Here is a 12,581-nt window from a genome sequence, read left to right as displayed (position 1 = left end):
ATCAATACTGTGAAAATGACTGCACTACCCAAAGCAATCTACAGATTGAATGCAATCCCTATCAAATTACCAATGGCATTTTTTACAGAGCTAGAACAAAAAATCTTAAAATTTGTATGGCGACACAAAAGACCCTGAATAGCCAAAGCGGTCTTGAGGGAAAAAAACGGAGCTGGAGGAATCAGACTCCCTGACTTCATACTATACTACAAAGCTACATCAATCAAGACAATATGGTACTGGCACAGAAACAGAAATATAGATCAATGGAACAGGATAGAAAGCCCAGAGATAAACCCACACACCTATGGTCAACTAATCTATGACAGAGGAGGCAAGGATATAGGATGGAGAAAAGACAGTCTGTTCAATAAGTGGTGCTGGGAAAACTGGACAGCTACATGTAAAAGAATGAAGTTAGAACTCTCCCTAACACCATACACAAAAATACACTCAAAATGGATTAGAGACCTAAATGTAAGACTGGACACTATAAAATTCTTAGAGGAAAACATAGGAAGAACACTCTTTGACATAAATCACAGCAGGATCTTTTTTGATCCACCTCCTAGAGTAATGGAAATAAAAACAAAAATAAACAAATGGGACCTAATGAAACTTAAAAGCTTTTGCAAAGCAAAGGAAACTACAAACAAGACGAAAAGACAACCCTCAGAATGGGAGAAAATATTTGCAAACCAGTCAACAGACAAAGGATTAATCTCTAAAATATATAAACAGCTCATGCAGCTCAATATTAAAAAAAGCAAACAACCCAATCAAAAAATGGACAGAAGACTTAAATAGACATTTCTCCAAAGAAGACATACAGATGGCCAAGAAGCACATGAAAAGCTGCTCAACATCACTAATTATTAGAGAAATGCAAATCAAAACTACAATGAGGTATCACCTCACACCAGTTAGAATGGGCATCATCAGAAAATCTACACATAATAACTGCTGGAGATGGTGTGGAAAAAGGGGAACCCTCTTGCACTGTTAGTGGGAACGTAAATGGATACAGCCACTATGGAGAACATTATGGAGGTTCCTTCAAAAACTAAAAATAGAATTACCATGTGATCCAGCAATCCCACTACTGGGCATATACCCAGAGAAAACCACAATTCAAAAAGACACATGCACCCTGATGTTCATTGCAGCGCTATTTACAACAACCAGGTCATTGAAGCAACCTAAATGCCTATCGGCACACGAATGGTTAAAGAAGATGTGGTACATATATACAATGGAATAGTACTCAACCATCAAAAGGAATGAAATTGGGTCATTTGTAGAGACGTGGATGAATCTAGAGACTGTCATACAGAGTGAAGTATGTCAGAAAGAGAAAAACAACTATCGTATATTAATGCATATATGTGGAACCTAGAAAAATGGTACAGATGAACCAGTTTGCAGGGCAGAAATTGAGACACAGACGTAGAGAACAAATGTAGGGGCAAAGGGGCAAAGCGGTGGGGGGGTGTTGGTGTTGGTGTGATGAATTGTGAGATTGGGATTGACATATAAACACTAATATGTATAAAATGGATAACTAATGAGAACCTGCTGTATAAAAAAATAAGTAAAATAAAATTTAAAAATTAAAAAAAATTAAAAATGTAGGAGATTGCCAAAAAAAATAATTCCCAATAGCCAAGATAATCCTGCCAAGAATGGGGGCAGGGGTACTCACTCTAGAACCTATCAAGGCTTATTTTAAAGGTATAATAATTAAGAAAGGTGTTATATTATTGATGCAGGGTTAGACAAATGTGTTAGTGGAACAGAATTCTCCAGAAATGGACCCTAGGTAGATTAGACCTTGGTGTAGGGAAAAGTCATTTCTAATCAATAGGGAAACTATGGTTTAGTAATAAATGGTCTTGGGATATTTGATTTCTAGAGTATGATGATTTGACTTTAGACATCCTGGGTTTTAGGTGTTTGTGGTGCTTCAAGGTGCAAATATGCATTAGGCAGTTGAATATATGTGCTTAGCAGAGAGACTTGAGTTAGTTATAGAGACTTGGGAATCAAAAGCTTACAGGTAAAGCTTTGTGATGAAAACACTGAAATTATTTAGCATGAGAATATAACATGAGGAAAAAAGAAGAGCACAGGTGGAACCCACTGAAACACTAGTATTTAAGGGCTGGGTAGAGGCAGCAGAGACAACTGTAAGCTCAGTAAGAGCAGGGAGTTGTGCTGCTTTATTCACATCTCAGGTGTCCATCACTGACAGGTGGTAGGTGCTCAATAACTGAATAACTCTTTGTTGAATGAGTAATGGGATGGAGCAGCCAGTAATAGGGGAATCAAACTAGAAACCAGGTGTCATAGTAGCTAGAGGAGACAAGGAGGGAGTAGTCAAATGCTTTAGACAAAGACAGTAGTATGGTGACTGAAAAGTGGATTTAGCAGCAAAGATGTCACTGACTGGTGACCTTGGGGAGGGCTGTTTCAGCGCTGGAGGAAGACACACTGGGGAAAGAATCTTAGGAAAGGGAGGTGAGAGAAGTGGCAATAGCTGGAGGGCACTTGGGTAGACTGAGGTTTTACTTTTTTTTTTTCCAATTGTTTGTTTTTGTGTTTTGATGGGAGCATATTGGACATCCAGTATTTAGTGGGGAGGAGTAGAAAGAGCTGATAGAGAGGGCGTGTGTGAAAATTAAGAAGAGAAAGACAGATAATGAATCAAGGTCCACATGGAAGGGAAAAAATGATATCTAGAACATAGATGGTACACTTCCCTTTGAAAAAGGGATGAGACCTTTTCCTCAGAAACAGGAAAGAACAGTGCAGATAAAAATCCATTTGGAATCTGGAAAAGGCGATGCAGATAAAGATATGCAAGTCGGCCAGCATAGATTTCCTGTGATATTAGGAAGCGTCGGCTTGAGGGTGCCTTACTTGCATGGGCCCCTGTGAGTGCTAGGAGTTACTAGGAGTTGTAATGTCTTAGGGAGGGAGGAACACCAGAGTGTAATCCTGAAGTATTTCTATGTAAGCATTTCTGACAAATTAGCTAATGAAATCCCAGAAGAAAGGTATCAAAATTTCTAAGACTCCAGTAATTTATTGTGATATCTTTTCTCATTCTGAATCACTTTCATTTTAGTACCTAATTTGATATTTGTGGTTTTGTGGTGTTTTTTTTTTTAAAGGAACCTCCCCTCTCCCCACTATTTGAATAAATGTTGATTCCTTCAATACCTGGATCAATCCCTGCTTGTAGGTATGGGGGCAGAAGTTGAGGGGGTTCAGAGTCGTAATTTTCTGAGTGAAATAAGAGACAAGATCATTTGAAAAGGATGCAGGCAGGGTAGGATGCTTGGCAGAGTATGTGGGTATTTAGAGCAGTCATCATGGGGATGAGAAGAAAACTGATTAAGGACAGGCAAAGTCATTCTGAGAGCACACTCCCAGTTTGCCTTTTGTCCCCCTGCCCCCAATTTTGGCTGTCCAAGTGTAAGAACAGAGAAAACACATGTTTCAGGTTGGGGCTGCAGGATAGTAGGAGGAGGACTCTGGTATGTTGAGGAAGCAGGTAGAGAGAGAGGTTGCAGTGATGCACCCTGGAGTCGAGGCTGGGTGGGGAAGGAAGTACAACCATGGGATGGATGCTCACCCCCAGAAAGCAAGGATGGATGGTTTATTGAGACTGGAGAGCAGTGAGCTGGAAATAGTCAAGATGCTGAGAGAGTTGAAAGAGAGTTAGAGTTAGTTTATTCTGGAAAAAGCTGAAAGAGCCAGTGATGTCATTTGAGGAAATCTAGAGGGAAATAAGATGAGGAAGTATATTTCCACTATACTCATTCAGATCTAGGACTTGGTGGGAGGGGAACCTGCTGGCAGGTGGTTTGTTTAAGTTAATACCGTGAAGGTTTTTAGGCCAGAGAAGTAATAGTAAACAATATTCGTATAATGTTTTATAGTTGACCACTTTCATAGTAGATGTTGGGATTGAAGGAAGCAGTATATTTTTGCTCTGCATTTTTGTTTTAGTCAAAAGTTTTCATGTAGTAACTAAAATGAAAATCTATACATAAACTCTTAGTTTACATCGCATTCTGCCTTGGTTTTATAAGCACCTACTTCGTTGCTGTCTTTGTATCATTTTTACCATTATCCTATGTCTCATAGAGAAGTAGCAGCAACCCTTTAAACAGTGAGAAAATAAGATACAATGACCTTTAAAACAGTGACCTTTACAAGTTTATCTGTTGCCTAAACTAGTTTGCTTAGTCATCAATTGAGGTACTAGAATTACAAGAAAAAATGTTTAAGCTTTTTATTTTGTGTTATTGCTAACAGATTTTCTTACACATGTACACCAAGCAATTTTCCCCTTAATCCCTGTAAAGCTGCCAGAAGTTTTTAATGTATTAAACCAAAGACCATTTCTCACATGAGTTCCTCAAGGCATCTTCTTTCTTTTCTCTTATTGCAAAAGAAAAAAGAAGAAAGAAACGTCTCATCCAAAGACAATCTATGATTCTAGAATACTGAGTTGTTCTAGAAACCATTGCATCATATTTAGATCATCTTTACTCAGTTGATGAAATAGTTGAGCAAAAGAATAGTGATTAAATAGTTGGGCAACATCTCCTTCTTTGACAGGATGCCAACAAGTAACGATTACATTTCAAAGATTTTAAACAATGTTGGGTACCCTCTTGAAGGCCTTGGAGAAAAGCTAAACACTTCTATGGGTCCATTCAGAGCTGCTTTTCATTTCTATAGGGACTTCAGTCACTAAAGATAAATATATCTATCTATATGCATATATATATTTTTAGAAGGCATTAACATTTTTTGATTCCTATATTGATATTCTGATTAATAATCTCTTTTCCTTTTTCCTACTAATCATTGTTCACAGTTGGACACAGTTTGAAGAATAATCATTGAGGTACTAGCAAAATACTATTCTAATAAGTCTGCTTTAAATTTTTAGGGGAGAAATTTTTTTTCTTTAATTGAAAACTTTTTTTCCAGGTCTTGAATAATCTAACTCTGTGGGCAGTCTACTGTGATTGTGACATGTTCTTATAGTTAAGAGAAATGTTTTTAATTACATGCTAAATTAAACGTATTATAATTGTTCTAAGCACACAGAATGTCCCTGGCTGCTTATTGCGTCATCTGTTGCAGAAGAATGGGAACCTCAACTCCTCCGCCAAAAAGCAACACGTATTGGAGAGATGTCAGTGAGTACAGTTCAAACAACAATATCTTCTTGTAGAAACAGTGATAGAATTGTGGTTAACTTTCCAGGGTTGTCCACAAAAACTTATTTAATCCATGATAAATCTCAAAGTTGTTTATGTCTTTTCTGTACTAAAGGTTCACCCCAAATTTGTACGCCCAGAGCCATGCATACTCCTTTTTCTTGGGAATCTTTTCCCTCCCCTATGTTTCCTGTCAGATTCATACTCATCCTTTTAAACTCAAGTGTCACTGCATTCTTTTTCAGCAGCCATTTATTAAGCTTCTGTAAAACATGGTGCCAGGCACATGTATTAGGTTCTGGGAATTCAGTGGTGAACCAGGAAGATGTTTTGCTTGCCCTACAGGAACTTAGGATCTAGCACTAATCTACTGTCTTTATTTGTAAATCTTTATTTACATTACTTATTACTAATCTTTATTTGTAAAATGAGAATATTGGCCTAGGCCAGCTTTCATTCATTCTGCTATGTGCCAGGTACGATTACTAGGCCCAGAGGATACAGTATTGAATAAGATGAAGTCTCTGTCCTCATGGAGCTTCCTTTTGATCGGTAAGAAAGATCAGTTTTTAGGATAGATCTTTTTCATCTAGAAAATTCTGTGATTTTGTATTTTAAAAATAAAAAGAGGAGTGGGACAGAGAAGGGAGCTTTTATTCTCTCATCATTTCTAGCAAAACACACTCAAGAGTAGTAAATACACTTTGGGGTAGGAGAAAAGGCTGTGAGTCTGTATTCTGTTTCCAGGGCTTAGTGAAAAGGAAACATCCTAGTAAGAAGAAACAGATGGCAGCAGTATAGGAGGAAATAAACTGGCCGTTCCCTGGGAAGTCCAGGAAGCCATCTTGGAATGAAAAAGGTCCCAGAGGGGTTGCACAGTCAAGAAGCTCTGTGTGTCACAACTTTCGGTCTCATCCCTGCAGAGTTTCTGGAACTGCCCTCTTTCCTGTTCTGGAACCACTGGGTCCTAGAGTTTGGGAGGAATTTCCATCTCCCTTGGCTGATGCATAGGGAAGTTGATGGAGGAAAGTTCCTTATCCCTCAGTATGGAGAAGTGTGTTCTTGGCAGCATAAGTTGAAGGTCTGAACAGAGGGCTACCTACCTCTATACATCCAACTAATTATAGGTTCCATAGATATTCATGAGCTGCCTGCAGTCCCTAACCATCATGGGTAATATTAGTTAACATTGTGTTCAGTACATATAACAGAAACTAGACTATAATGGCTTAAATTAGTAAGGTTTTCATTTTTCTTACATAACAGGAAGTCAAGATGGAGACAATTTAGGGCAGGAATCACAGTTTAGCAATTCTCTCGTCTTCCTGCTCTATTATCTTATTGTCCTCATGGTCACAAGTTGTTGCTGAATCCCAGGACATCAAGAAGGCAGAAAGACCAAAAGCCATGTTACGAGGCTTTGTCTTTTTATTTGGGGAGGGAACTCTCCCTATAGACTTCCATCTATATGTTTATATAGATGTATTATATCTCTCTCTATATATGTGTATATATATATTGGCTACAGCTGTGTTGCACAGCCAGCCCTACCTGCAGAGGAGTCTTTAGGTAGTAATCAGGTATCTTTGAATATCTTTAGGTAGTAAAGAAATTTGAATATCTTTAGGTAGTAATCAGGTTGTGTTAGTAAGAATTAAGGGGCTTATGTGTATTGAATAGGCAGCTAGCTGTGTCTGCCACTAGGACTTTTTTTTTTTAATATTAAAAAAATTTTTTCCAAGTTCCAAACAAAAAATTTATAAATAAACTTGTAGAAAGTAACCTATATATTTTTAAAGATTTTTTTGATGTGGACCATTTTTAAAGTCTTTATTGAATTTGTTACAATATTGCTTCTGTTTTATGTTTTGGTTTTTTGACTGTGAGGCATGTGGGATCTTAGCTCCCTGAATAGGGATCAAACCCGCACCCCCTGCATTGGAAGGAGAAGTCTTAACCACTGGACCACCAGGGAAGTCCCTAACCTATATTTTTTTTTTTTTTTTTTTTTTTTTTTTTTTTTTTTTTTGCGGTACATGGGCCTCTCACTGTTGTGGCCTCTCCCGTTGCGGAGCACAGGCTCCAGACGCGCAGGCTCAGCGGCCATGGCTCACAGGCCCAGCCGCTCCGCAGCATGTGGGATCTTCCCGGACTGGGGCACGAACCCGCGTCCCCTGCACTGGCAGGTGGACTCTCAACCACTGCACCACCAGGGAAGCCCCCTAACCTATATTTTAAATGGGACTACCTATATATGGCACTTAACCACCAATTATAACATAATTTCTTTGGGAAGAATCATTTTGTGTCCCACTTCACAAACATAATCCCTTAATATAGTCTTAGGTAGTGATATGGAGAATTCTTCCCATTCCTTTATTTAACTGGTTGTGAACTAAAAAAAAAGTCAGGACAGTTAGCTCCCTGGACATTGCATTCAGTGAAAGCACTTTAGGCCTGGCAGTATCAGTAGTGCAGCAAAACGAGGGTTTCTTACTGATTTAGTGTGGAGGATGGCAGAATAAGAAGAGGTGGAGGAAGGGGAGAATTAGTATGAAATATAGATTATATTTTGGACTCAGTGGTTATTAGTTCACTTTTTGTATCTGGGAATAGGAAGCCATGTGTTGATAGTAAATGATTATATTAATGGAAAGATATCAATTTTTCCAATTGATATTCATCACATTGACTTTTTTTCCCCTTTCTTTTTGAAGGAAATATAATAAAGTTTACTGGATCACTTATTTTAGGGTAAGTGTCAACTGTGAAATAATTACTGGCTTTATGATACTACTGTTTGAAATCTCAGTGGAAGTGATTTACAAGTAGCATGGGGCACTGGAAGGGTACAGATTTTGGAATCTATAAACATGTGGATTCATCCCTGGTTAATCACTGGTTCTACCACTTCAGTGTTGTCTTGATCCGGTTACTCTAACTCCTGAGGAATGTTTTCTCTTGGATCGAGGTGTACGATGGGGATTCTGCCCATCTGGCACTGTTTCTCTGAGGGAAGCACTTGGCATGTACAGAGCAGGCACTCACTAATTAGCTTTCACACACCTAAAATCACATCTTGTGTTAGGTTATAAAGAGGGTGAAGAAGGTAAAAATCAACTATAGTCAGAATTACTTTTGAACATCCTTTAAGTCACCATAAAGCTCTTATGAAAGGAAATTGAGATTGACTGAGAAAACCAATAGATTGACACTCTCATCTCATGCTGTCTCAGAGGCACATGCTTAATGATTGGAGTGACTATCTTCCCCAAAATCGTTATTTTTCATTCTCTTTTCTTTCCTTTTTTTGGGGGGGCGGAGGATATATATGTTAAGTTTATGTCTAATACTGTTCTAGTGTTTTTGTTAATAATATTCTTTTTCATTAGTATAAATATAAAATCAACTCTTAGATGCTAAAATGATAAAGGAAATATATTTGGCATTTTATCCAAATACGTACATTTCTCCATGACATTGTAAGGTAAGACAAAACATATTTAGATGATTTTTTCTTTTGACTCATTCCAGGCAAAAGATAAATGTATATTCTTTTCTATAGTGCAATTTCTTTGTTTATATCACAGTTATATTCAGGAATATAGTGAAAATTAATCACAATTTCTGGTAAAGAGTTTTGTCTTTCATGGAAAGCGTGATACAAATACTGAATAGATTTGTTCTTTTTGGCTGCTCAGATAGATTCCCCAGGAGAGGTGATGATTCTTGAGAGCTTTCTCTCTATTCTCTGGTACTGGCCAGTGTCTGGCCTTTCTGTCTTACTTGCTTTTGCTTTAGGGTGGGAGGCTCAGAAAAAGACTTCATAAAACTGTGTGTTTCTAAGTTGTGAATCCAGACAGAGTGCAGCCTTTGTGTCTGGATTTAGTGTAGGTCAATCTGATTAGGGGAAAATCCTTCATTTTAGGATACACAACATTGTATTTCTTTTTTTTTTTTTCTTTCCAGTTTTCTTTTTTTTTTTTTTTGGCTGCACCGTGCAGCTAACAGGATTTTAATTCCCCAAACAGGGTTGAACGCGGGCCCTCGGGAGTGAAAGTGCGGAGTCCTAACCACTGCATGGAATTACAGTGCAGTAATACAGGAATTCCCTGTATTTCACTTTTTAAAAATATATATATTTATTTATTTATTTTTGGCTGCGTTGGGTCTTCTTTGCTGTGCGTGGGCTTTCTCTAGTTGCGGTGAGCGGGGGCTACTCTTCCTTGTGGTGCGCGGGGCTTCTTATTGCGGTGGCTTCTCCTGTTGTGGAGCACTGGCTTTAGGCACACAGCCTTCAGTAGCTGTGGCTCGCGGGCTCTAGAGCGCAGGCTCAGTAGTTGTGGCGCACGGGCTTACTTGCCCCGTGGTATGTGGGATCTTCCCAGACCAGGGTTCGAACCCGTGTCCCCTGCATTGGCAGGTGGATTCTTAACCACTGAGACACCACTGCGTCCCCTGTATTTCACTTTTAATATTTGATTTTAGGTATAACTCTTAGGAGAGGAGACATTTTTATATGCTGGTGATAAGGAGTACAAATTGGCTAATCTTTGGAAAAAAACAGTTTGGCACTATCTAGTAAAGTTGAACAATATATATACTTTCAGAAAGTCTGCAGTTTTACTTCTAGATATGTATCCTAGAGGAACATATACACATGCATACAGTGTAGATGTATACAATGTGTAACAGTATTATTTGTAATAGACTCAAGCTATCGATAGAAATTCCCTAAATTGCCCGTCTGTGGTAGAATGGATAAATAAGTTGTAGTATAGCTATACAATGGATGAATCACATACCATGTGAAAATATAAATGCATGAACTCCAGATACATGTAACAACATGGATGAATCTCACAAACAGAAGGTGAACTAAAGAATACATACAGTGTGATTTCATTCCTGTGAAGTTCACAGACAGACAAAACTAAGCCCCGTTGTTTAAAGGTTCATGTTTAGGTGGTGAACTATAAAGAATAGCAAGGATATTACTATAATAAGACCCAGAATAATAGTTAGCTATAGAGATGAGAGAGTGGGTCAGGATCAGAGAGGGATGCACTGTGGGCTTCTAGGTACTGTTAATGTTTTTTTTGCCTGGGTATGGTATTGCAGCTATTTATTATTTGTAAGCTGAAATGTGTGTATACATTTATACATATATATGTATAATGTATGTTATATGCTCATTACTGTATATACGTTATGTTTCCCAATAAAAAAGAAAGAAAAAGTTCTACAAAAAGCTTAATAAAAAAAAGAGTGGCTCCTGTGTTATATTTAGATCATATATTTATGATGAATTTTTTGTTTCTTTTTAAGAGGTTCTTTATTTATTACATATGAAGTTCTGGCCTTGAAGAAGTCTTTGACATTAGATACTCAAGTGGTAGAAAAAGAAAAAATGAAGTCATATATATATGTGCACACAGTTTCTTTAGATAAAAGAGAAAATCACGGTAAGTTTATGGTAAAGTAATCCTATCTTCGTGAAAAATGGAAGCTACTTATTGAATTTAAAAATGAGTATTTAGAAAAAAAATGAGTATTTAGGAATGTAAATTGATACAAACACTATGGAAAACAGTATTGAGATTCCTTAAAAAATTAAAAATAGAACTACAATAGAACCAGCAATGCCACTCCTGGGTATTTATCCAAAGACAATTCTAAAAGATTATGCACCCCTCTATTCACTGCAGCATTATTTACAATAGTCAAGATAGGAAAGCACCCTAAGTGCCCATCAGTAGATGAATGGGTAAAGAGGATGTGGTACATATATACAATGGAATATTACTCAGCCATAAAAAGGAATGAAACCTTGCCATTTGCAACAACATGGATGAACCCAGAGGATATTATGCTAAGTGAAATAAGTCAGAGAAGGACAAATGCTGTATTATTTCACTTATATGTGGAATCTAAAAATAAAACATGAATAAACGTAACAAAACAGAAACAGAATCGTTTCTACAGAGAACAAAGAGGTGGTTGCCAGAGGGGTGGGGTGAGGGGAGGAGAGAAATAGGTGAGGGCAGTTAAGAGGTACAGACTTCTGGTTACAAAATAAATGAATTATGGGTATGAAGTGTGGGGAATGTGGTCCATAATTATGCAATACCTTTGTATGGTAACAGATAATAACTGGACTGAGCATGGTGATCATTTTGAAATGTATAGAAATATGGAATCACTGTGTTGTATACCAGGAACTAACACAGTGTTGTAGGTCATTATACTTCAAAAACAAACAAACTCATAGAAACAGGGATCGAGTTTGTGGTTACCAGAGGTGGGGCATGTGGGGGAAGGGGAATTGGATGAAGGGGGTCAAAATGTACAAACTTGCAGTTATAAGGTAAATAAGTACTAAGGATGTCATGTATAACATTAATAAATATAAATGTAATTAACACTGCTGTATGTTATATATGAAAGTTGTTAAGAGAGTGAATCCTAAGAAGTTCTCATTACAAGGAAAACATTTTTTTTCTTTTTCTTTGATTTTGTATCCATATGAGATGATAGATGTTCACTAAACTTGTTGTGGTAATCATTTCATGATGTTTGTAAGTCAAATCATTATGCTGTTTACCTTAAAGTTATGCAGAGCTGTATGTCAATTGTATTTCAGGAAAACTGGAAGAAAAAACTATAAAAAATAAAAAATGAGTATTTAAAGCATAATATTAATAAAATAGGTTCAGCTAACTCTATGAATCACCAAACCCTATGAGAACCAAGTTCCTAAAGAATTAATTGAAGATAAAATTTTGGACTTTCATATTTAACCCATATTTGCAGCTCTCCTATAACTAAGTCAGGTGAAGACTAGCCAGCTTTTTTTTTTTTTGCGTTACGTGGGCCTCTCACTGTTGTGGCCTCTCCCATTGCAGAGCACAGGCTCCAGACGCGCAGGCCCAGCGGCCATGGCTCACGGGCCCAGCCGCTGCGCGGCATGTGGCATCTTCCCAGACCGGGGCACGAACCCGTGTCCCCTGCATCGGCAGGCAGACTCTCAACCACTGCGCCATTAGGGAAGCCCTAGCCAGCTTTTTTAATCTAAACTTGGAGTTCCTCACCTTCATGAGACCTGTCGGTTTGGAGGCTTGTCCTCAGTTTAGCAAGCATAAAAACATGATTTTGTCACTTAGCTCAGAGGTATTTTTGCTCTAAGGCATTTATTCATGCACACTAAACTCATGAGATGGATTCACAAGTATGAATACCAACTTATTTACAGAGGGAAAAAATCTGTCGTTAAGGCTGGAAAACCTGTCTTTACTAGTCAGAACACTCCCCTTCTCCATATTTTGGTCACATGGAAACCCA

The 12,581-nt window shown here is 37.8% G+C and overlaps 1 protein-coding gene across 2 annotated transcripts in view; it reads left to right on the top strand.

Moving 5' to 3' along the window:
• The window catches only part of SERAC1 (serine active site containing 1), a 91,974-nt gene that overhangs the window by 43,584 nt on the left and 35,809 nt on the right, over positions 1–12,581 (top strand). The window contains exons 2-4 of one of the 2 annotated variants that reach the window (XM_082669293.1): positions 5,121–5,219; positions 7,958–7,994; positions 10,569–10,705. In XM_082669293.1, the coding sequence (XP_082525419.1) occupies positions 5,129–5,219; positions 7,958–7,994; positions 10,569–10,705 (265 nt within the window). In that variant the 5' untranslated portion in view covers positions 5,121–5,128. Of the gene's footprint in view, positions 1–5,120; positions 5,220–7,957; positions 7,995–10,568; positions 10,706–12,581 lie in introns of those variants that run through there. The other variant, XM_082669294.1, reaches the window with a different exon arrangement.

This window comes from Grampus griseus (genome assembly GCF_964374135.1).
Source record: "Grampus griseus genome assembly, chromosome: 13".
NCBI classification, from domain to species: domain Eukaryota; kingdom Metazoa; phylum Chordata; class Mammalia; order Artiodactyla; family Delphinidae; genus Grampus; species Grampus griseus.
The sequence above is the reverse complement of the archived record's forward strand: the minus strand, read 5'-3'. Positions and strand labels throughout refer to the sequence as shown.